General features: G+C 45.1%; 4 protein-coding genes across 6 annotated transcripts; 3 read left to right on the forward strand and 1 right to left on the reverse strand.

Moving 5' to 3' along the window:
* The first annotated feature begins 6364 nt into the window (after positions 1-6364).
* Positions 6365-8072, forward strand: LOC5521469 (protein sprouty). Of its 2 annotated transcripts, none has more exons than XM_032366817.2 (2): positions 6365-6530; positions 7051-8072. In XM_032366817.2, exon 2 carries the CDS (start codon positions 7171-7173, stop codon positions 7939-7941), a length of 771 nt encoding a protein of 256 aa, XP_032222708.2. In that variant the 5' UTR covers positions 6365-6530; positions 7051-7170; the 3' UTR covers positions 7942-8072. The 2 variants fall into 2 exon arrangements, with proteins under 2 accessions (XP_032222708.2, XP_032222707.2); XM_032366816.2 differs by lacking the exon at positions 6365-6530 and adding an exon at positions 6538-6878.
* Positions 8073-13747: 5675 nt separating this feature from the next.
* Positions 13748-16160, forward strand: LOC116619655 (repetitive proline-rich cell wall protein 2-like). The gene is made up of 3 exons (XM_048728928.1): positions 13748-13761; positions 13930-15019; positions 15366-16160. The coding sequence occupies exons 1-3, from the start codon at positions 13748-13750 to the stop codon at positions 16158-16160; spliced, it is 1899 nt and encodes a 632-aa protein (XP_048584885.1).
* Positions 16161-16286: 126 nt separating this feature from the next.
* On the forward strand, positions 16287-19938 carry LOC125567914 (proteoglycan 4-like). The gene is given in 6 exon segments (XM_048728929.1): positions 16287-16307; positions 17130-17383; positions 17969-17984; positions 17987-18162; positions 18314-19352; positions 19927-19938. Coding segments are annotated over 6 exon segments (1518 nt in total).
* Positions 19880-26432, reverse strand: LOC116619694 (fibroblast growth factor 8b-like). Of its 2 annotated transcripts, none has more exons than XM_048729049.1 (5): positions 26224-26432; positions 25992-26061; positions 25750-25924; positions 20938-21044; positions 19880-20781 (listed from the first exon to the last, which is right to left on the reverse strand). In XM_048729049.1, exons 3-5 carry the CDS (start codon positions 25916-25918, stop codon positions 20464-20466), a joined length of 594 nt encoding a protein of 197 aa, XP_048585006.1. In that variant the 5' UTR covers positions 25919-25924; positions 25992-26061; positions 26224-26432; the 3' UTR covers positions 19880-20463. The 2 variants fall into 2 exon arrangements, with proteins under 2 accessions (XP_048585006.1, XP_032240634.2); XM_032384743.2 differs by having other exon boundaries at positions 26181-26432.
* Between the last annotated feature and the right edge of the window lie 24 nt (positions 26433-26456).

Genomic DNA, 26456 nt, shown 5'->3' on the forward strand with positions numbered 1-26456 from the left:
TCGTAATTTGCAATCGGTGGCGTACGCACTAAATGCTTTGTAATGAATTGATGCTTGCAAGGCACAGGAAAGATTTCACCAGGTTATATTGGAAAAAAGAGAAACCTTTGCCTTCATTATAAGCCTTAATTGGTACACAGATTTCGTAAGATTTTGAGGTTTATCAAGACTTGTTTAAACAAGGGTGTGAGGCACCAACCATCTTGCGCCCCCTTAACTCTGAGTCTAATATGAAACAAATGCTGGCAAGAATACATTAGGGAAAGGATAAAAAGCAATCGGTGTATTCGCATCTGAAGCTAAATGGGCAAAGTAAAAATAATAAACACTAGAATAACCCGAATTGTAGCAAAGAAAAAGGGAAAAAGGTTCTCTGAACCTTTGAATCACAAAATACTATTAATGTGTATACATTTGCTTTCATCGCATGTCAGTCCAAATACACGTACAATAGACATACCACGCTTGCTTGCGCACACACGGTCAAATGACGCACACACGGTTAAACTACTCAAACACAGTAAATGACGCACACACGGTTAAGTGAATCACGCACTGTTAAGTTACGCACACACAGTTAAGTTGCGCACACGCGGTCACATGACGCACACACGGATAAATGACGTACACATACAGTAACTGACGCACACACACGGTTAAATGACGCACACACGGTTAAGTGACGCACACATAGCTAAGTGATGCAAACACGGTTAAATGACGTAAACACGGTTAATTGACGCACGGTTAAATGACGCACACACGGTTAAGTGATGCACACACGGTTAAGTGACGCACACACGGTTAAGTTGCGCACACACGTTTAAGTGACGCACACACGGTTAAGTTGCGCACACACGGTTAAATTGCGCACACACGGCTAAATGACGCACACACGGTTAAGTGAATCACGCACTGTTAAGTGACGCACACACAGTTAAGTTGCGCACACACGGTCAAATGACGCAGACACGGATAAATGACGTACACATACAGTAACATGACGCACACACACGGTTAAATGACGCACACACGGTTAAGTGACACACACATAGCTAAGTGATGCAAACACGGTTAAATGACGTAAACACGGTTAATTGACGCACGGTTAAATGACGCACACACGGTTAAGTGATGCACACACGGTTAAGTGACGCACACACGGTTAAGTTGCGCACACATGGTAAAGTTGCGCCCACACAGCTAAATGACACCCACAAGCAAAGTGACACACACACGGTTAAGTGACACCCACATGGTTAAGTGACGCACACACGGCTAATGAAACACACACGGTTAAGTGACGCACACACGGCTAAATGACGCACACACGGTTAAGTGAATCACGCACTGTTAAGTGACGCACACACAGTTAAGTTGCGCACACACGGTCAAATGACGCAGACACGGATAAATGACGTACACATACAGTAACATGACGCACACACACGGTTAAATGACGCACACACGGTTAAGTGACGCACACATAGCTAAGTGATGCAAACACGGTTAAATGACGTAAACACGGTTAATTGACGCACGGTTAAATGACGCACACACGGTTAAGTGATGCACACACGGTTAAGTGACGCACACACGGTTAAGTTGCGCACACATGGTAAAGTTGCGCCCACACAGCTAAATGACACCCACAAGCAAAGTGACGCACACACGGCTAATGACACACACACGGCTAAATGACGCACACACGGCTAAATGACGCACACACGGCTAAATGACGCACACACGGCTAAATGACGCACACACGGTTTAATGACGAACACACGGCTAAATGACGAACACACGGCTAAATGACGCACACACGGCTAAATGACGCACACACGGCTAAATGACGAACACACGGCTAAATGACGGCACACGCACTGTGAGTGCGCAACTTTCCTTGAGATAATTCCTGCGCAAAACTTAAAAACAGCTTGAAAAACATGATTTCATAGGCTGGAAACGATGGCTTGGATGGTATATTTAATCATATTTCAGTCAAATTTCGTGGAATGTGGTAATATTTGCTTTATCCGAATAACAAATTTCGACTTTTTACTGTAAAAGAAAAAGATTCTATCGAAAATTGAAATGTGTTGAGAATCATGAGCCATGACTTTGAAGTATAGCTCCCTTTACACCCCCCTCCCCTTCCCCCTAAAGGAAACGGGATTTGGTAGGTTAATGGAACGGGGTTTGAAGTTAAAAGGAAAATCTCAATAGGAACGGAAACGAGATTTGGAGTGAGCAGTGGCCGGGAGGGACCGAAGATCAAAAGCGGTCGGGAAAATCAGGATTTAGACCTGGTCACCTGTTGCCGCTTATTCAGTCTTCTCCCGCAAGACAATTAAAAAATTAAGTGTATTGCCATAGCGCCTCTTTAATACGGGCAGAAAAGACAATTAAAAAAATAAGGGTATTGTCATAGCACCTCTTTAATACGGGCAGAAAAGATCTTTCAGCATTCAAATCCAAAAGGTATCACTAAAAAGGTTTACTGTTTACGAACCAAAAAAATCATAAAAAGCAAACAGTAGCTGATAGTTTGATAGGAAAGGGATACACAAAAAATGTTGGCGTTTTTAAACAAAAGGAGAAAATACCTCCTGTTGTTGAGCGTCTGCCGTAATAACACGCTCACCAGGCATCGGTTTGTTATCAGCAATAACAGCGATTGAGTTCAAAGTCAGGAAGGAAACTGAACAATGCGCGCAGCAGAGCAAACGAGCACTCACTCGCAGACACGGGAAACCCACAAGAATACGATCGGGATGGTCTCACACAGGCGCAAACTAGCGGAACTCAAGAAGGCTCCTATGCATTCTCGCCCATTACTAGCGTTTCCTGGTATAACCGCACGGGGGTACTTAACGATGATTAAAGGAGACTAAGTTTTGTAAACCACCAGGCAACAACAGCAGCTACGTTATTGAAAGACAATTCTCGACGAAAACGTGGATAAGGTGGGTGGTACTGAATCTAAGAATGATGAGTGAAATGTGCACCAAAGTAAGATAGAAAATACATAATCAATAAATACCAAATCTCAAAATGCAAACAGATTATTTCAGTTATATGTGAAATGACTAGGAAAAGAAATAAGGAATAGAAGGCTTCCAAAATGCAAACAGATGGTTTTAGTCAGATATGAAACTTAGCAAAGAAATAGAAGGCTTCGTAGTGTTTAAAGAAAAGGATCCATACCCAGTTGACAATAACAATGTAGAGGCATTGTAGCAGGCGTGTTGAAGACATTTCAAGGTTAAATGGGGAAAATAATGTGGCAATAGACAAGACATTTAAGGCTCATTAACTGAGAGGTACCTATATGTGTCGCTTCACAAACTGTATAAGCTTTGCAAAGAATTTGAATCCTTAAATGATGTGGGGGGTAGAATTACTCAATAGAGCTAATCCTTTGGATCTCGCAAATGAATGGGAGAAGCGAGTATCTTTATGACATGCACCAAAGGCAAGTTCAGTTCCAGTTTATTCTAAAAGTGCATTTTCTGAATTAAATATAATAATATATGCTTTTACAGAGGGTGGCAATTTACAAAACTGTGTAGTTGATAAAAGTTAACATTACCAGTAGTATTACCAAGAAAACATAACAAACTTAAAGAAGTTTTATGGATAATATATTATCATTCGACAAATGAAAGATGCGGTTGAGGACTAAATCGACTAAATTGACTATGTTACTCATATGCTACTATGATGGCGTCAACTTGTTCATCGAAAAAAATCTCGCTCTGTCGCCGCTCTAAAGCTTTTTCGATTTGCACGGTAATGCATTTTTCAGTGCATGATTGGTATTATATTTGCTAAAGCTCTTTACGTCATGCATTTTTTTGCGACTTGCAAGTGAAAAATGAAGAGATTTGTTAAAATCGACTTTTGGTGCAGGACTAGGAGATAATGTTAATTGCAGAGGATGCTGCTACATGTGACAAAAACGCACTTGTGACTTGGTTTTATTTATTCGAGACAAGCAAGAGAAACATTACATGGCACGGAAACTTTGTTATTTTCTCTAAGACGGAAGACATTCTCTAGGTTATTTTTTGTCAAGTAAATTAATTATCTCGGTTTACCAAAATTATCATCATATCTAATCCCATTTGCAAAATCCCGCGAGCGGAAATCATCAGCGATGGGCTTTACCCTGATGTACCAGTAGCGGATTTAGGGGGGAGGTTTAGAGGGTTTAACCCCCCCCCCCCCCTTTGGGCTGCCAGAAAGTCTTATGTAACAAAAAAATTACCCCCTCCTCTCTTTGTCACTTAGCCACTAATCACTCCCCATAAACATAATAAATAACAGCATTTACCACGCATGGTCATCAACATCTTGAATAAGAAAAACATTAGCTGCCAGCGACAACGGCGATCATGACGCATTGTCATTGTCGCCTTCATTACTATCATCATCACCATCATAATCATCACAATCATCATCAACATCACCATCATCATCATCAATAATAACGACAAAAACTACCACACACCATCATATTATCATTCTTGGCCATTATCATCATCATATAATTACAATTCAGCTTTGTCGTCATTTATCAAAACATCATATTATTTTAACTCTCGCGCGATCCACAAACCCCGGTTTTAAGTTTCAAACTCTGGTCTGTTACCTCTAGCGAGCAAGAGCAGTGTTTAGTTAAGCGCATCACTGTGCTTGTTTGGCCTATACGGTAAGGGCACACCCATATATGCTAGCCTTCATTTATCGATTGTCTTCCCAAGGACCTTCATATCCTTACCTAGACAAACTCAAGTCCTTAAACAAATGATCTGAACTTGGACTATGGTGCTGCCTAGTTTTACACCGCTTTTGTTCGCAATCCAAACACACCCCGTCACTTAGTTAACTCTTGTTTACAAAACACGGCGCCTAAACTTGAATACTGACAAGAAAGCCTACAGAGCATGCGCAGACACAGTTCAGCCATGCGCAGTGCGCAAGTTAATTAGACCTGAACAAGTAGCCCCTTCAAAATAGCGTGTGCCCAGAGGTTGTTTTATTACTTGTCAAGGCGCTAGATACACTCAGCTAACGCTTGTATTGACATTCCAGCGTTGCGCCGTGGTGACATGAGTGCTTTAGGACAAAGTACTAAATATTGTACTTATCGAATTTGAGTGCGCATGTCGTGATAATGTCATATGGCATGAGTTTTCATACTGAGGTGTATTTAGAGCTAACATAGACTTCTAGACGTCATTGTAGACAGGCTACAAGATGTTTCTCGTCATATGGAGGTTTTGGAGTTCGAGATTAAAAGTTTAGATTAAACGCGAATCAGCATGCGACGAGGAGTCCGAGGTGCCATGTACCGGAAGTAATATTGTTTTCGCGGCTGCTGGACCTCTAATCAATCGTTAAACTCAGATTCAAGTCTGATTATACCCCATTTTAGAACCCACATTTAGTCTATTATCGCCAGAGCTAAAAGCACTTAATTCACGAACATTAGCATTTTAAATAACTATGATCAACATAAAAGTTTTTCGCAAATACTTTGCTTCTCCTTTACAAGTTGCTAAAAATAAACACGAGATAAATTAGATCACGACATTAGGCGGCGAGAGTACTGGATTGACTCATCCTAAGACATCCCAATTTTCGCTTGATCGTAACAAAGTACCGGTTGAAACATGTAGAAATACGAGTTTATCGGTATGCAAAGATTTCAAGCCTCTGGTCAGAAGGCTTTTGGAATTTGTCAAATCGGATGTGAGGATCGCAGGACATCGGAAGTTGTCTTCACAAAATTGCCGCTTAATTTCATCAGCCTTCCGTACCCTCATGACCTCGTCAATGCCCGACTAGTGTCCGCGACTAAGCTTTTTACATAATAATTATAATAGGGCAAATGGCGAGAAGGAAGGCTGTCAGATAGCTAGCTTTGTAGAGTGATTGTTTGTAAAGAGATCTCGCGATTTTTAACCTAGGGGTAAAAGCCCTACGCGCAAACCAAACAATTCGCACTGGAAGTGTCAAAGAAACGGCGCCGCAGAAGTATTTTTTGCCCTGAAGATGGCGATGAGTAACAGGAGCCTAGAATAGAGTAGCCTTAGACGTTTTGCTCTCTTCAAGCAGGAAGGGATAATCTCCGTGTCAGGGAAAGCGACTAAGCTTCTTATGCAAATTGTGGAAAATGTCCAGAATGATGATTATGCAAATCCGGACCATAAAAACAACTGCTTTGTCTGAGCCCTTTATTCTCAGTAGAAAAAGACCGGAAGTGCCATTGAGAGTGTGTCTGCATAAAGCAATATGGTCTTTTCATTCCGATAATCCAGCACTTTGGGTCATTTGAGACGCGCGTTGATAATTTGGAGTAACACAAAGCACACGTCAAGTAAACTCCACGCTCACCCCCACAACCAAACCCGTCTATCCGAGCGCGCGCACTCGCACCAACAAACGTACACAAACTGAATATAAAAATAGGCGTACTGGTGACGTCACAACTGACAATCTCAAACGAGCCTTAAGTATAATAAGTAAGTACATTTGCAAGGTGTAACGATGTCCGCGATACAATTATACTACACTCCACAATACTACAAGATACCGACTTAAAGAATACTTCGTAAAAAGTTAGCAGCCAGTTTGTGTGGAATCACACGCGCATCTTTGCTCGAGTTGTAGATGGAACTCTAGTTTATCGGGGACTCTGTGTATTGGTTTACTGTACAATGTCCGTATGATTAGCCCACCGGAAGCATTCCTTCATTTCCTGCGAGCTTTGGCATAAGGACGGTGTACACGGAACTCTCGCTTCGCTCTACGGATTTCCATTTTATATCACTCGTTTTTTCTAGTTTTTGCTCGGGATAGCTAGGCAATAGGTAAGCTAAATCACCTTAGGCTCTTAGTTTTCACACTTTGCTAATTTACCGAGTCAAGTTCGCTTTTGATGCCGTATTTTGATTAGCGTAACGTTAATTGATGTAAGCTTGAATCGTGCCAGGTCATTCCCTGAGGTTCAGAAATCAATGTGTGTTTTTTCTCTACTTTTAGACCATCACCTGTAACTCGCACCGGAGTTGGAAACTGATGAAGACTTTTGAGATACTTGCGCAAAACTTTTGGCACTTTTGTTGGATTTGAGGGTGATTTGAACGGGAGATCAGATGTTTCATGGCGCTTAAAAACACGGTGACACTCACTGAAAATCCTTTTGAAAACGCCGTAATATGGGAGAAAAGAGATCCCGTAAAGGAGTCCAAACATCGGCTACGACACACAAAGAACGGGGACAAGATCGATACGATAGCCATAGGCAAGGACGAGGACAGCGACGAATATGATTATTGCATCCTTAAAGCTGCCACGAAAGGATCCAATCCACTACCCCGAATACTACCAAGTGACCGAGAAATAAGGACACACATTTCGAGTTCGAGTTATAATACCTTTGCTAAAAGGCACACGGGTGGACCTGTGTACTCCGTGTCTGCTAGGACTGTTACGAGAACTCCAGTATCGCCGACTTCTCCGAGTTGTAAACACTCGGATCTCTCTGCTAGGATTCGCACTAATGCGAACCAAGGCAAACAAAGTGTTGATGAAGAAGACGTTCAATTATTTTGCTGTGGTCGAACGGTGGAATCACTCGTTGATACAGCGACATGTATGTGTTGTGTAAAAGGTGCGTTGTATCATTGTACTAAAGATAGTGACGATGAAGCGTTCACAACTGAGGACCCTTGCTCGTGCGAACAGGATCTACCGAGGCGCACATGCGTTACGAGGTGGATGTGTATAGCTCTGTGTTCAATATTTCTGCCATGTATACTATGTTATTTCCCGGCAAGAGGTTGCCTTCAGGTCTGTACCTGCTATAGAAGACAGAGAATCGCCAGCTCACGGCGACCAAAACACAGAGTTCGGAAATCTGAGATATTGTAGCGAGTTCTCTCTCCCCCAAAAGATTTATAATTTATAATCTAGGCTCATATTGAGCGATCTGAAAATTCGTCTATCAAATATATGCTTTTATTTATGGCTTTTCTTGTACATATTAAATTTGATGAAAGATGGTTTGCTTCACGTTTTGACTATGCTGGCTACAGTGTTCTGCTGTGTTTTATGCTTGTTATAGGGTTATAGGTGAGTAGGTCATAAAATCCACACATATATTACGTAAAAAAACACACTTTTTTATATTCGTTGGATCAAGAACATCCCACCTAGTGCCGATTGAAGTCTTGGGGATAATCGGAAATAACTCTAGGCCGTGCGGTAGTGGATTGCTGTAAGCCAATAGTTGGATCACTTTTAGCCACACATTTAGCAACACAGGATGTAGGGTTGAGCTTGCTTGACGTAGTCAAACTAATTACGGGAGGCCCTCCAAAAATACGCTCAGAGAGCCCATCTAAGAATTTACATGACAGTTACGGGTATTTAGGATATTAGGCCGTGCTTGCGCGTGCTCTGCTTTTTTTTGCGAGCCAACTTTATAGCATCATCTTCGGATTTTCATTTAGGGGTTTATTTCCGTCATAGATAGACGTTTTTGGCACATTACGAGCTTTTAACGAGTATACCAACCAGACGGTTGAGCAAACGAGCAGGGTTTTGGATCTGTTCTGTCTCAACTCGCTAATTGCTCACAAACTATGCCATCAGCATTTCCACATCTTAGACGAATCTTTAATGCTTTCAATTTGACAATGTAAACATAAAGCCAAATGATCCGTAAGTGAAGGAATTAAGAAACCCTACCCCTCTGCGTTCCATTATCCCGCTTTCTTTTTACGTTCAACTTGAGCTTGTGTGTTTTCGAATAAAAAATTTTTGTTCATTCCAGTCCCTATTTTTCTGTTATTATTCTGACGGTTAATTTATTGCTTTGTCAAACATAATCACGGGTCTCCACGGGATGGGTATAAGAAACGCGATTAGAGAGGAAGAAAAATAAAACCCTCAAATAAATCAAGTTCTCTGTCCCTTTTCAACCCTCGGACACTTGTTATTCACTAATGATTGCTGATTTCCGAGTGGAAGCCACGCTCTGCGTATTCTCTTTATGTTACTTTCGGCTATGTAAAATGACAACGTCCATCGTAAATGATTGATCGCTTTTACATCATACGAAGCCTGAAGATATTTGTGCTAAATTTCGCTTTTATGCCTATGAAAATAATTTCAAAGTTTTTTATTTGCGTGGCCAACTACTGACTCCAACGTGATGATTTTATCATAGCGTTTGCTTTTGTATTCAAGAGATTAGACTTTGCAACAATATTATATGAAGGGCGACTATTCCCAGAGAAAAGAGTGAAACTGCTATGGAAACCACTTCAAACCCATAGAAGCATACATTTATAAAGATTAATAAAAAAAGGTCTAATTTAACAGCATAGCGATGCTTTGGAATAGCCTCGAGGGCAACTGTAACTAAAGTACATTTTGAGGTAATAGAAAAGTTCCGTGATACCTGACTCTATTTCCAACAAAGCCTAAAAAAATAAGCGAATTTAACGTCTTTATTAGTTCTAGCACAGATAATAAAATGAGCGAGTTTTACGGCTTCGGGCCCTGTGCTTCGTCGGGGCGGGTTTGCGGTCGGTCGTTAAACCCAATAAATCAGTGCGTAACCTTTTGACTCGTTATTCCTGTGATAGTTTGTAGTGATGATAGCTAGGGTTGTAACGGGATGGAGTGGGGGCAGAATTCGTGCACGGGCGCGAGGACGGTCGTCGCTTTAGTCGCACTAGCCTTCATACATTTAGAGGAATATGATGTCGAATATAATTTTTTGTATAATAAACAAACCCCTTTATTTTGGACTACAACGACAAATAAAGGCAAGGTGGGATATTTTCTCCCTTCTCTACCGATGTATGTGCGCATGTTTGTAGGGGATTTCTCTCGTCCAATTCTTGCTTGTACACTTGTTTGTACTGTTTTTTCTCTCTTCTCTCTACCTATATTATACTAGCGTGTGCGCATGTTTGAACAGGATATTTCCTCCCTTTTCTCTACGATACTATCTTGCGCGTATGTTTCTACGGGATATTTTCTTTTTCTATCTCATCAATACTAGCGTGTGCGCATGTTGTACATGACATTTTCTCCCTTTTCTCTACGGCACTATCTTGCGCGTATGTTTCTATGGGATATTTGCTTCTCTAACTCATCGATACTAGCTTGTGCGCATGTTGTACAGGATATTTTCTCCCTTTTCTCTAGATACTATCTTGCGCGTATGTTTCTACGGGATATTTTCTTCTTCTAACTCATTGTAGCTTATGCGCATGTATGAACGGGACATATTCTCCCCTTTCTCTACCGATACTAGCTTGTGCGCATGTTTGTACAGATGTATTCTCCCTTCACTCTACCGATACTAGATTGTGCGCATGTTTGTACGGGATATTTGCTCGCTTCTCTCTACCGATACTAGCTTGTGCGCATGTGTGAACGGGACATATTCTCCCCTTTATCTACCGATACTAGCTTGTGCGCATGTGTGAACGGGATGTATTCTCCCCTTTATCTACCGATGTTAGCTTGTGCGCATGTGTGAACGGGACATATTCTCCCTTTCTCTAGCGATGCCAGCTTGTGCGCATGTGTGAACGGCACATATTCTTTCCTTTCTCTACCGATACTAGCTTGTGCGCATGTGTAAACGGGACATTCTCCCCTTTCTCTAGCGGTGCCAGCTTGTGCACATGTGTGAACGGGACATATTCTTCCCTTTCTCTACCCATACTAGCTTGTGCGCATGTGTGAACGGGACATATTCTTCCCTTTCTCTACCCATACTAGCTTGTGCGCATGTGTGAACGGGATGTATTCTCCCTTCTCTCTACCGATACTAGCTTGTGAGCAAATCTGTACGGGAAGCTAAGATGCTGTTTAGCAGTTGGAAATTATTGACTAGAGTTCGTAGAATATTGAGCATCGCAATAAAGGAGATGAAGCGAAGAGATTAGAAGTGCTTTTTATAGACAAACAGGAAATGAGTGGGATTACTTAACGCTAGTTAAGGCACCAGGCCAAGGGCAAGCAGAGGTATATTGGTGAAAAAAAAAACAATAAAAAAACCGGTTGCTTTTGATGAAGCCAGTCCAAAACGGTGGTAAACATAGTTTTGTTTAACAATTTCGACCGTTTCGCATCCGTTTTTCTATTTCATAAGTTCTCAAAATTCGGCCCAAAAGTTGTTCAACCTTGATACTCAATATGTGTACTTTGAAATTCTTTCCCTAGTTAGTATGATGGCCAATTCCAATGCTTTTGAATTAGCGTATTTCATTATCGAAGAAGGTAAGATATTTAGAGTATAGCCATGCAATGGAAAACAACTTTTTGTGATATTGATCGCATTCTATTTTGATTTCAAAAAACAATATTTCATAAGGCATCCGGTCAACTCGCCACCTACCCAACAAGTAGTGGCGCGTTAACCAATAGTATCGCATTAACCAATATTGGTGGCGAGTTTATCAATAGTGGCGGCGAGTTAACCAATAGTGGCGGCGAGTTAATCAATAGTGGTGGCGAGTTTACATTTGCATGTCTCTTTACACGATAAAATTCAATAAGTTTGGGTAGAAGACCAAAATATAAAAAAACGCGCTGGACGGAATTGTTTCCTGGAGTACATTGGAACAACCTGGATTTTACGATACTGGATTTTACGATGACGTTCCTTTCTCCCGGCGGATATACAGTGAATGTTTGAGAAATTACGTCGATCTAACGATATTGGACACAACGATATTCTCAAATTTTACGATACAACTTTGTTCTCCTCATCGTAATTTTGACCTCATACAACGATATTGCTGATTCTGTCTATCAAAAATAGAGAAAAACTCAAAACACCACACACGAACAGTACAGTTAATCGATTTTCTTGACTTGACAGATCTTGTTAAATGCAGATTCAGTTTACAGAGAGTAACTGTACAGTCTTGCACAGAGTACAGTTGCAATTTTATTATTTTGTAAAAGTTGATAATTAACCCGACCTCGCAACAACGATATTTTCAATGGATTTTTCTCTATATCGTAAAATCGAGGACCTCTTTTCAACGATACCGTAAAATCAAGGACGATATCGCAAAATCAAGGATCCACTGTATATAGACTTAGGATTTCGTAATTATTTATTGCGATCCTTCAGGGATCGATTACATATTGGGTCATTATATACAACAAAAAGAACAACAACAACAGCAACAGCAACCGCAACCTCATGATGATGATGATGATAATAATAATAAAAAGCCCCGCACTACCAAGCCCAACACTACCAAGCCATACACTAACAAGCCCCACACTAGCAAACCCCACACTACCAAGCCCCGCACTACCAAGCCCCACACTACCAAACCCAACACTACCAAGCCCCGCACTACCAAGCCCCACACTACCAAGCCCCGCACTACCAAGCCCAACACTACCAAGCCATACACTAACAAGCCCCACACTAGCAAACCCCACACTACTAAGCCCCGCACTACCAAGCCCCACACTACCAAGCCCCACACTACCAAACCCCATACTACCAAACCCCACACTACTAAGCCCCGCACTACCAAGCCCCACACTATCAAGCCCCGCACTACTAAGCCCCACACTACCAAACCCCAAACTACTAAGCCCCGCACTACCAAGCCCCGCACTACCAAGCCCTGCACTTACCAGCCTCACACTACCAAGCCCCAAACTACGAAGCCCAACACTACCAACCCTCGCACTACCAAGCCCCACAATACCAAGCCCCGCACTACCAAGCCCAACACTACCAAGCCCCGCACCACAAAGCCCCGCACTAGGAAGCCCCGCACTACCAAGCCCCTCACTACCAAGCCCCACACTAGCAAGCCCCGCACTACCAAGCCCCGCACTACCAAGCCCCACACTACCAAGCCCCTAACTACCAAGCCCCACACTACCATGCCCCGCACTACCAAGCCCCACACTACCAAGCCCCAAACTACCAAGCCCCACACTACCAAGCCCTGCACTTACCAGCCCCACACTACCAAGCCAAAAACTACCAAGCCCCAAACTACCAAGCCCCACACTACCAAGCCCCGCACTACCAAGTCCCCCACAACCAAGCCCCGCACTACCAAGCCCTACACTATCAAGCCCCGCACTACCAAGCCCCAAACTACCAAGACCCGCACTACCAAGCCCCGCACTAACAAGCCCCACAGTAACAAGCCCCACACTACCAAGCCTTACACTACCAAGCCCCGCACTACCAAGCCCCGAACTACCAAGCCCCACACTACCAAGCTCCACACTATCAAGCTCTACACTACCCAGCCCCAAACTACCAAGCCCCACACTAACAAGCCCTACACCACCAAGCCCCGCACTAGGAAGCCCCGCACTACCAAGCCCCTCACTACCAAGCCCCACACTAGCAAGCCCCGCACTACCAAGCCCCGCACTACCAAGCCCCACACTACCAAGCCCCTAACTACCAAGCCCCACACTACCATGCCCCGCACTACCAAGCCCCACACTACCAAGCCCCAAACTACCAAGCCCCACACTACCAAGCCCAGCACTACCAAGACCCACACTACAAAGCCCTACACTACAAAGCCCCGCACTACCAAGACCCACACTACAAAGCCCAACATAACCAAGCCCCGCATAACCAAGCCCAACACAACCAAACCACACACTACCAAGCCCCACAATATCGACCCCACACTACCAAGCCCTACACTACTAAATGCCCTGTCACACGTACGTTTTTTTTTCTCTTGCGACCTGTCTCTCAAAAAAAATGTAGCAGGTCGCACGCGAATTGTTTTGCGTATGACACTCCCTTTGCAACTCGTTTTGTATTTCTCAAAGTCGCACGAAAAGTAGAACGCTCTTCTACTTTCTTCAACAAATTGTTTCAAATCGCAGGAAAAACTTCACGAATGACAGGGCGCTTGCAATCTGCAACAATTTTTTTGTGAGAAAAGTGGCAGCCGAAAAGTCTACGTGTAACAAGGCCTTAAGCCCAACACAACCAAGCCCTACACTTTCAAGCCGCACACATACCAAGTCCCACACTACCAGCCCCGCACTATCAAGCCCCGCACTACCAAACCCCACACTACCAAGCCCCACACTACCAAGCCCAAAACTATCAAACCCCAAACCCCAAGCTACCAAGCCCCGCACTACCAAGCCCAAAACTACCAAACCCAAAACTACCAAACCCCGCACTACAAGACCCAAACTACCAAGCCCCACACTACCAAGCCCCACACTATCAAGCTCTAAACTACCAAGCCCAAAACTACCAAGCCCCACACTAACAAGCCCTACACCACCAAGCCCCGCACTATCAAGCCCCGCACTACCAAGCCCCACACTACCAAGCCCTGCACTTACCAGCCCCACACTACCAAGCCAAAAACTACCAAGCCCCAAACTACCAAGCCCCACACTACCAAGCCCCGCACTACCAAGTCCCCCACAACCAAGCCCAGCACTACCAAGCCCTACACTATCAAGCCCCGCACTACCAAGCCCCAAACTACCAAGACCCGCACTACCAAGCCCCGCACTAACAAGCCCCACAGTAACAAGCCCCACACTACCAAGCCTTACACTACTAAGCCCCGCACTACCAAGCCCCGAACTACCAAGCCCCACACTACCAAGCTCCACACTATCAAGCTCTACACTACCAAGCCCCAAACTACCAAGCCCCACACTAACAAGCCCTACACCACCAAGCCCCGCACTACCAAGCCCCCCACTTCAAAGCTTCAAACTACCAATCCCTCACTATTTAGCCCCGCACTACCAAGCCCCGCACTACCAAGCCCCACAATACCAAACCCCGCACTACCAAGCCCCACACTACAAAACCCCGCACTACCAAGCCCTGCACTTACCAGCCTCACACTACCAAGCCCCAAACTACGAAGCCCCACACTACCAACCCTCGCACTACCAAGCCCCACAATACCAAGCCCCGCACTACCAAACCCAACACTACCAAGCCCCGCACCACAAAGCCCCGCACTAGGAAGCCCCGCACTACCAAGCCCCTCACTACCAAGCCCCACACCAGCAAGCCCCGCACTACCAAGCCCCGCACTACCAAGCCCCACACTACCAAGCCCCTAACTACCAAGCCCCACACTACCATGCCCCGCACTACCAAGCCCCACACTACCAAGCCCCAAACTACCAAGCCCTACACTACCAAGCGTCACACTACCAAGCGTCACACTACCAAGCGTCACACTACCAAGCCTCAAACTACCAAGCCCTACACCACCAAGCCCCGCACTACCAAGCCCCCCACTACCAAGCCCCAAACTACCAAGCCCTACACTACCTAGCCCCACACTATCAAGCCCCGCACTACCAAGCCCCACACTACCAAGCCCTGCACTTACCAGCCCCACACTACCAAGCCCCAAACTACCAAGCCCCACACTACCAAGCCCAGCACTACCAAGTCCCCCACAACGAAGCCCCGTACTACCAAGTCCCCGACAACGAAGCCCCGTACTACCAAGCCCCAAACTACCAAGACCCGCACTACCAAGCCCCGCACTAACAAGCCCCACAGTAACAAGCCCCACACTACCAAGCCTTACACTACCAAGTCCCGCTCTACCAAGCCCCGAACTACCAAGCCCCACACTATCAAGCTCTACACTACCAAGCCCCAAACTACCAAGCCCCACACTAACAAGCCCTACACCACCAAGCCCCGCACTACCAAGCCCCCAACAACCAAGCCCCAAACTACCAAGCCCCAAACTACCAAGCCCCACACTACCAAGCCCCACACTACCAAGCCTCAAACTACCAAGCCCTACACCACCAAGCTCCGCACTACCTATCCCCGCACTATCAAGCCCCGCACTAACAAGCCCCGCACTATCAAGCCCCGCACTACCAAGCCCCACATTTCCAAGCCCCACACTATCAAGCTCTACACTACCAAGCCCCAAACTACCAAGCCCCACACTAACAAGCCCTACACCACCAAGCCCCGCACTACCAAGCCCCCCACAACCAAGCCCCAAACTACCAAGCCCTACACTACCAAGCCCAACACTACCAAGCCTCAAACTACCAAGCCCTACACCACCAAGCCCCAAACTAACAAGCCTTACACTACCTAGCCCCGCACCATCAAGCCCCGCACTACCAAGCCCCACAATACCAAGCCCCGCACTACCAAGCCCCACACTACCAAGCCCCGCACTACCAAGCCCTGCACTTACCAAATCGCAGGAAAAACTTCACGAATGACAGGGCGCTTGCAATCTGCAACAATTTTTTTGTGAGAAAAGTGGCAGCCGAAAAGTCTACGTGTAACAAGGCCTTAAGCCCAACACAACCAAGCCCTACACTTTCAAGCCGCACACATACCAAGTCCCACACTACCAGCCCCGCACTATCAAGCCCCGCACTACCAAACCCCACACTACCAAGCCCCACACTACCAAGCCCAAAACTATCAAACCCCAAACCCCAAACCCCAAGCTACCAAGCCCCGCACTACCAAGCCCAAAACTACCAAACCCAAAACTACCAAACCCCGCACTACAAGACCCAAACTACCAAGCCCCACACTACCAAGCCCCACACTATCAAGCTCTAAACTACCAAGCCCAAAACTACCAAGCCCCACACTAACAAGCCCTACACCACCAAGCCCCGCACTATCAAGCCCCGCACTACCAAGCCCCACACTACCAAGCCCTGCACTTACCAGCCCCACACTACCAAGCCAAAAACTACCAAGCCCCAAACTACCAAGCCCCACACTACCAAGCCCCGCACTACCAAGCCTACACTATTAAGCCCCGCACTACCAAGCCCCAAACTACCAAGACCCGCACTACCAAGCCCCGCACTAACAAGCCCCACAGTAACAAGCCCCACACTACCAAGCCTTACACTACCAAGCCCCGCACTGCCAAGCCCCGAACTACCAAGCTCCACACTACCAAGCTCCACACTATCAAGCTCTACACTACCAAGCCCCAAACTACCAAGCCCCACACTAACAAGCCCTACACCACCAAGCCCCGCACTACCAAGCCCTTCACTTCAAAGCTTCAAACTACCAATCCCTCACTATTTAGCCCCGCACTACCAAGCCCCGCACTACCAAGCCCCACAATACCAAACCCCGCACTACCAAGCCCCACACTACAAAACCCCGCACTACCAAGCCCTGCACTTACCAGCCTCACACTACCAAGCCCCAAACTACGAAGCCCCACACTACCAACCCTCGCACTACCAAGCCCCACAATACCAAGCCCCGCACTACCAAGCCCAACACTACCAAGCCCCGCACCACAAAGCCCCGCACTAGGAAGCCCCGCACTACCAAGCCCCTCACTACCAAGCCCCACACTAGCAAGCCCCGCACTACCAAGCCCCGCACTACCAAGCCCCACACTACCAAGCCCCTAACTACCAAGCCCCACACTACCATGCCCCGCACTACCAAGCCCCACACTACCAAGCCCCAAACTACCAAGCCCCACACTACCAAGCCCTGCACTTACCAGCCCCACACTACCAAGCCAAAAACTACCAAGCCCCAAACTACCAAGCCCCACACTACCAAGCCCCGCACTACCAAGTCCCCCACAACCAAGCCCCGCACTACCAAGCCCTACACTATCAAGCCCCGCACTACCAAGCCCCAAACTACCAAGACCCGCACTACCAAGCCCCGCACTAACAAGCCCCACAGTAACAAGCCCCACACTACCAAGCCTTACACTACCAAGCCCCGCACTACCAAGCCCCGAACTACCAAGCCCCACACTACCAAGCTCCACACTATCAAGCTCTACACTACCAAGCCCCAAACTACCAAGCCCCACACTAACAAGCCCTACACCACCAAGCCCCGCACTACCAAGCCCCCCACTTCAAAGCTTCAAACTACCAATCCCTCACTATTTAGCCCCGCACTACCAAGCCCCGCACTACCAAGCCCCACACTACAAAACCCCGCACTACCAAGCCCTGCACTTACCAGCCTCACACTACCAAGCCCCAAACTACGAAGCCCCACACTACCAACCCTCGCACTACCAAGCCCCACAATACCAAGCCCCGCACTACCAAGCCCAACACTACCAAGCCCCGCACCACAAAGCCCCGCACTAGGAAGCCCCGCACTACCAAGCCCCTCACTACCAAGCCCCACACTAGCAAGCCCCGCACTACCAAGCCTCGCACTACCAAGCCCCACACTACCAAGCCCCTAACTACCAAGCCCCACACTACCATGCCCCGCACTACCAAGCCCCACAATACCAAGCCCCAAACTACCAAGCCCTACACTACCAAGCGTCACACTACCAAGCGTCAGACTACCAAGCGTCACACTACCAAGCCTCAAACTACCAAGCCCTACACCACCAAGCCCCGCACTACCAAGCCCCCCACTACCAAGCCCCAAACTACCAAGCCCTACACTACCTAGCCCCGCACTATCAAGCCCCGCACTACCAAGCCCCACACTACCAAGCCCTGCACTTACCAGCCCCACACTACCAAGCCCCAAACTACCAAGCCCCACACTACCAAGCCCAGCACTACCAAGTCCCCCACAACGAAGCCCCGTACTACCAAGTCCCCCACAACGAAGCCCCGTACTACCAAGCCCCAAACTACCAAGACCCGCACTACCAAGCCCCGCACTAACAAGCCCCACAGTAACAAGCCCCACACTACCAAGCTTTACACTACCAAGCCCCGCTCTACCAAGCCCCGAACTACCAAGCCCCACACTACCAAGCCCCACACTATCAAGCTCTACACTACCAAGCCCCAAACTACCAAGCCCCACACTAACAAGCCCTACACCACCAAGCCCCGCACTACCAAGCCCCCAACAACCAAGCCCCAAACTACCAAGCCCCAAACTACCAAGCCCTACACTACCAAGCCCCACACTACCAAGCCTCAAACTACCAAGCCCTACACCACCAAGCTCCGCACTACCAAGCCCCCCACTACCAAGCCTTACACTACCTAGCCCCGCACTATCAAGCCCCGCACTAACAAGCCCCGCACTATCAAGCCCCGCACTACCAAGCCCCACACTACCAAGCCCCACACTATCAAGCTCTACACTACCAAGCCCCAAACTACCAAGCCCCACACTAACAAGCCCTACACCACCAAGCCCCGCACTACCAAGCCCCCCACAACCAAGCCCCAAACTACCAAGCCCTACACTACCAAGCCCAACACTACCAAGCCTCAAACTACCAAGCCCTACACCACCAAGCCCCAAACTACCAAGCCTTACACTACCTAGCCCCGCACCATCAAGCCCCGCACTACCAAGCCCCACAATACCAAGCCCCGCACTACCAAGCCCCACACTACCAAGCCCCGCACTACCAAGCCCTGCACTTACCAGGCTCACACTACCAACCCTTGTACTACCAAGCCCCACAATACCAAGCCCCGCACTACCAAGCCCAACACTACCAAGCCCCGCACAACAAAGCCCCGCACTAGGAAGCCCCGCACTACCAAGCCCCTCACTACCAAGCCCCACACTAGCAAGCCCCGCACTACCAAGCCCCGCACTACCAAGCCCCACACTACCAAGCCCCTAAATACCAAGCCCCACACTACCATGCCCCGCACTTCCAAGCCCCACACTACCAAGCCCCTAACTACCAAGCCCCGCACTACCAAGCCCCGCACTACCAAGCCCCACACTACCAAGCCCCGCACTACCAAGCCCAACACTACCAATCTTGAAATTTGAAACATGCCACAATTTTAAAGTTTGCTAAGCTAGAACACGTGTTGCGCTCGACATATCGTATTCTAGTTTAGCAGTAAGAAATTGTTTCATTGCCTTTTTTTAATAAAAACATGATTTTATTACATCCATAGGCATCTTTATGAGGAGTTCATTCAAATTCTGTTTTTGCATTTTTGATCCAAAGTCGAACTTTAAGGTTTGACGTGACTATCGTTTCCCTTGCTTACCGAAAATAAATACCAAGCAGGTTGCGAAAAAGGCACATGGAAAATTGTCCCCTTACATGCGAAGTCCATAGCTTGAAGCACTGATGGTTCTTCCCTTAGACTATCTCCATGTACAGTAATCATTATTGGCTAATGCTTTTTGAAATTTCAGTAAAGGCATATGATAAAAAATTTGGTTTGGAATGGGGTTAAATCTCCTCACACAACGAATTCATATATGCAAGAATATCATATAGCATTTTGAAATGTCATATTGTTATCTTTGAAATTACACCGTTCATTTACGAGTCTCAGATTTCCTTGGCCTTTTGTAGTCTATTCCATTAACCAAAAGTCTTTTGTCTGGATTCCTTGAATTCCCCAGTCCATTTGAATGGTTCCTTTATTTCCTGCCAAACCGATTAATAGGTAAAAGGCACCAAAACTGCATCTCCAAAATAATCAAATGACCCGCTTAATTTTGCTCTTTCCTCGATTTATGGTCATCGCCTCAGTATTTTGCTTGCGCGTGCGCAGTCCTAACCTCTTCATTCGTCTTCGTCTCGGTGTCGACCGACTGCTCAACGAGCGATACAGGTGACCGTACATAAAGAAACGAGTCCTCTTTCCGCGCATGCTCAAATGGCCTTTAACCGCTCTCCCACGCTTGTTTATGGCGACAAACCAGCACGGGTATCTCACCGATTCAAACGTTTGATAACCATTCAATAATATGTCCTCAAACATGCATTTCTTGCGCTTCTCTAGGGCGCCTTTCCTCTAGAGAGAGATAGAGAGAAAGATAGATAGAAGAAAAAAAGCTTCATTAGAATATATAAGGCAATAAGACAGAAATGTTGACTATTTTCCACCCCCCCCCCCCCCGCCTGCTGTCTCCCATGTCCCCACACCCTCCCGCCCCTTGAAAGGGCTCACCTTTCTTCCTACAAGTTTGCCATACTTGTTAAGGCAAAGCATTCGGTTCGACTTGATTCCGCGAATGGTGATCCGACCAAACGTAACGGACTGAACTATGACTTTAGCTGAAACAAATAAAATTACACACTTAGGATGAAGAAATAGAGGTTAGGAATATTTTCTCAAAAGTAATTTTAACGCTTTGTCACCTTTTTACAGATGCCTGCGTCTTCGACCTTATTAAATGCCCCGGGTATCCCCCTCCCGTACACATTTGAGACGCCCATAAAGCAAACGCTTAGGCCCTAGCCTCCCCTCCCACCCTAGTATTTTGACATCAGGCGCGACACCTCTAGGCAAGTTAATAGACACTTAGTCATATCATGCGTGCATATTATTCGAATAAGGATTCGACTTTGTTTCAAGAAATGAAGGGTGCAACAGGTGTGGCCCAAGGGGTACGACCTCACGGATTGCAAGCTCATTAGCGACCTCTTGCTGTTGGGAACTGAGACTAGCGCAGCTGAGAATGTACTTTTGTGGTTAGAGATTTCATCGCGGGAAAAAAGCTAGCGGCGTAGCCAGGATTTTTAACAGGAGGCGGCCCCAAAAGGGACTTTCAAGGCATTTTCTCATGTATTTTAGATAATGTCTCATACTTTTGCTGTATTTTTGGCTGCTTAAAGGGGGGGTCCCCTAGGCCACCCCCCTGGCTACGCCCTTGGACACAAGAAGTGGTTGTAGGTATGAGCAATGCATGAACAATGGCTTGCTAGTTGAATTGTGATTGAAATGTCTTGATTGATCGCATTGCGGGCGGTGACACCTCGTCTGTTAATAAGGTACTAATACATAGCTGGTATGAGTTTGGAAGTGCGAGGGGAATATACTACTTTATATCCTGTGGTAACCACACGCGTATGGAACGGACCCTGTATATTCCTTTGTGTTTCAGGAGGAGAGGGGGGAGGAGGGGGTGCTTGAGGACACGTGTTCGGCTTAAAGTATGTTCTATCTGTACAGTGGTTTTCAGCGAGCATAGATTTGGCGAAGAATGCGAACAAGTTTTCAGGCGCGAGGACAGTACTTCGCATGTGCAGTTGAGTTGCTATCAAGCTCATTTATGCCCATGTGAATAAATGAGTTTCTACAAGATTTCTTTGGAACCTAACGGCCAGAGATTCGTTCTTTGGACTCGTTCTTTAAGCTCGCTAGTTCAGCCGTCGCTACGATCACGCAAACATAGACATCCGTAGTGATCAAAGGGAATATGTGTTTATACGAAATTTGTTTGGACAGTTGGTTGAAAAAATGTATCGAAAATTTAGTGTCAGGAAATTGATTAATGGCGATCATGTGGAACTGAAGTCCGAGCTTAAAACACCATTATTTTGTTATTAATTTGCCATTTATCTGCTATCAGAAAGTTAGGAGTGGAATTGTTTAACCCGAGTCAGATATTTTGGAAGTAGTTTCTATTCTTTGGAGAGCTCCGAGCATGACTGTGATTGGTTGTATAGACGCCCCGCAACATTGGGTCGAAAGAAGATAGGTTCTTCGTATGTTGTTTCAATCAACCTATTTTTCTACAGAGATGGTTATTTTTACAAGCTCACCTATGCACAGACTAAAGTCTGGAAGCATTGTCAATCAAAATAATTCAATTAACGTTCGACCCAGGGTAATATAAACAACTAAATAGGGGCACAACCAAAGATAAAAAGACATGTTTGGAGTCAGCCGTGGACAAATGGATGACAGCATCTATGTGTTCTCTACACGACTAAAATATAAATAAAATACATTTTTCATTAAAAATGATTTAGGCAGTTAAAGTAGGTAAGATTGATGGTTAGTTTTGTCTGCTCCAAAACCATGCCACTGTTTATACAGGCAACTAAATGTTGATTTAAAGTCATGCGATGTATATGTTAAGATCGTTTATTTACTTTCGCCGTAAATTGTTTCTTTTAGTGCCCCAGGATAACGCTTAAAATAGATAAATTATAAGGACAATAATGCTAGTTATGTTAAATGCTTAGCGCAGATACTTTTCAATGTACTTATACAAATGACAATATGTGTTGATGATATCTATTTCTCTCATAAGTAACTCCCAGTTCGTTGACAGCCAATTAATCTTTTGTTCCCATATGTGTGAGGACTTGCGCCCGAAAAAGAGTTTATTTTTAGGATAACGTTCAACCTCGTCCCCCTTCCAAGGGAAATCAAAATTACGCGAGAGTTTATATCTCTGATTTTTTCTATCTGGAAAATATCGAATGTGTACCCTAGTTATCAGAACTGAGTTATCTATCGGGGGTAAAAATATATCGAACATAGAAAACAGAATGGAAGTTGAAATCACGGGATTGTCCAGTTTTGTCAATGAAACGAGGTTTTGGAATATTTTGCGTAAAAAAAAAACACCTAAAGAGTGTGCACCAAGTCAAGGGAAAATTTTGTTAGTTCGATTTACCGAGGGCTCGAGTCCCCTAGCTTATCACATGATCTACGATGTCGGAAGCCCCCGACTTTGTGCTTAGCGGAACGCGGATGTACTAAAAGCTTGCACAGGGTATGTGTACTTTCGCGGGCACGTAATCACCCCAAAGGAGAACTAATACACCCCAAAGGAGAACTAATACAGGAGGTGTTGGCGATGGGGGTCTAAGAACAACTTTCCTTTCAACCACAAAAAAACAGCTTTGTTTGCGACTAGGGTTTCAGGCAACGCCGTTATTTTTTTCTATTAACCCTATATTTCATACTTAGGAAGTAATAAAATTAAATTCAAGCTAATACTAACTAAAATTTCTTGAATTTTTTTACATCCTCTATTTAAGTATTGGACTTCAATAGAGGATGGTTATTTTGAAGTTCTTGAAAATATGACTTGTATTAAATGTTTACAATATCAAAGGGGTGCCTGATTCTAATTCTTTAAAAAACTATTAAAAATATATCGCTAGAAGAATGAGCTATGAAGGAATTCTACAGGGTAAAAAGAAGTTCTTATTTTGTTTTTGTCTTCAGGAGCCAAGTTTTTTTCTGTAAGCTGATAATACCGGATAATATGCTACAGTCTACTAACGCGGCTATCTTAGCTAATCCGACGGCAAATAACCTTCGATCGGTATTAAACAATTTCTAACACACAAGAAAGGAAGTTTGTCGAGGTTTAGATTTAGCAAAGTCTTTTGTCAAAGCCACAAATGTAAGAGACATTTTGTTCGCCAAGAGACATCTTGTTCGCCTTTTAATGGCGAAGAAAATGCTAAAAAGTGTCATGTTGCGATATTCGACAGGTAGAAAGAAATTGAAAGTAGTGAAAATATATCGAAGAGGGAGCTAAAATGGTTTTGGCAGCTGAGGTTAACAAAAGCCACGCCCACAAGCAGGGCTTCCTTTAAACTCCGATAATATGATATATATGATATAATATCATATTGGCTATTTTGTCAACGACCAGAAATGCCTTGGACTTTAGCCCGGATAGTCATGTGTAAATTTACGCTATTTTAGACAACGTGTCTCTCTTTAACTGTTACTGTTCGATAACGCCGCAGTTATAATAATAAAATAATAATAATAAAATAATAATAATAAAAAAAGGAATTATATGCCTGCATCCAAAGGATTTTTGGAGCGCGGTCAACACGAACCCTAAAGGAAAACAAAAGCATTTTCGATTTCGAGTTATCCGAGAAGAAATAACTAAAACATTAATCTCTAGGAAACTTGAAGTCGTCTCGAGTTCGCGGATATTTCGAGTTATCAGAGAAGAAATAACTGAAAAAAAAACTTTAAGAAACTTGAATTCAGTTCAAGTTAGCAGGGAGTTCGAGTTATACGGGAAGAAATGATTGAAAATGAGCCCGAGCTTTATGTCAGTTCGAGTAAATGGGGAGTTCGTGTACGAGTAAATGTAATAGTGTAGCTCCAAGCCTATAATCATCACGTCGTAAGTGAATAACCAGACCCGGTCATTAGTTGGTAAAGCTGTCTGTGCGACTTGAGGGTGAGATCTCCTAGCATCCTGTACGAGTTGCGCGCGGGGAGTTTCACTCGGCGTCTTTGTAACAAATTTCCCTCACATGTCCCGGATACGGCAAAACCTCGACTTCCTGCGTGAACAACTCGCCAAAAGCCAACCGAAAAATGTGACTTAATTTAGCTAGAATTTGTTAAACTACCTCGTATGTGAAAGATATAAGATGAACGAGGGAGTCCAGATTGAAATTTAAATAAGTTTGCATGTTTTACAAACCGTCACGACAGATTTCAGGAATGAGGATAATAAGAATAATTAAAATGCATTCTCTTTTGAAATGAGAAGGCGAATGCCACCCTCGAGGTCCTGTGTAAAGGAATTATACGCATGATGGCCTACTTATTCCCCTACATAAACAATGTTAAACACTGGTAACCTTAGAACGCCATGTGATACTGGCAAATCGCTCTTTCATGCTGGACGTAACAGAGTGTAATCAAAGCAATTTTTGCACACAGACATCTAACGTACACAGCTGGTACAAATCTCGTCACTGCTTCGAGATATCCTTCTTCACTCGGTAATTGCCTCTAATGGGATTGCTCTAAAAACTTTGGCGTACGAGATCTAACAGATTAACGCACGCACGCAAGCTAGATCTCACCAAACTTTGTTAACTTGTATAAGCTGTCCAACACACATGGGGCAAAAAAGCTAAGTTCTTCAGTTAGAAATTTAATGAAGGCTCCAACGCAAAGTGGCTACATTAACAACGTTTAGTATAGAAAAAAATAATGATAATTATATAAAAGGATTTTGATGCTTTGCAAACGTACCGTATATATCGTTTCTTTCTCCCTTTCCATCCACTTCACCATTCTCCAGTACTCTGAGGTGTTTGCCCGATGCTCTGGAATACATCGTTGTTGTGCGCGTAAAAAGCACGCTTTTTTCATCTATGGTATCCCTCTGCCTTTTATAGTGTCTCCTATCCCAAGGAATCATCCACCACTTTGAATAAAAATTACACGTTATGAAAAGCGCATCAGAACGCAACGAAACTTCTTGGTAAACTTACCGGTGTCGGTGACGGCGTGGGTTTGTTTGAGCCTTGTTTGCATCTTGAAGAGCGACACAGCCATAAATTCCTATGGATGTGAAAAAAAAGAGAAAACAAAGAATGAGTTGCCAATAAATTGGTTATGCAATAAACGAGAATTCCACTGAACTTTGTCACGTATGGTATCGTTTCACGCACTAAACATACATCATTAGTAGCAACAAGACGGGCACAAGTAACGAATACACACTCTTCATCTTCGCGCGTTACACGGAACACTGGGTCTCCACTCTACGCGTCACAGTTACACTTGTCTCAGAGCCTTGATTATGTGGCTGTGTCCTCGCGCAAGGCCGCTCTTTATAATCGTCGAGTGGGTGGAAGAGCTGGCCGCTACCTCTGTGGTTTTATTGTTATTTCTTAAAGGTTTTCTAAAGTGCAAATGATGTAAGCTTTGAATCCCAGTGCCGTAGCACGTTACGG

This window comes from Nematostella vectensis, chromosome 6 (assembly GCF_932526225.1).
Source record: "Nematostella vectensis chromosome 6, jaNemVect1.1, whole genome shotgun sequence".
Lineage (NCBI taxonomy): Eukaryota > Metazoa > Cnidaria > Anthozoa > Actiniaria > Edwardsiidae > Nematostella > Nematostella vectensis.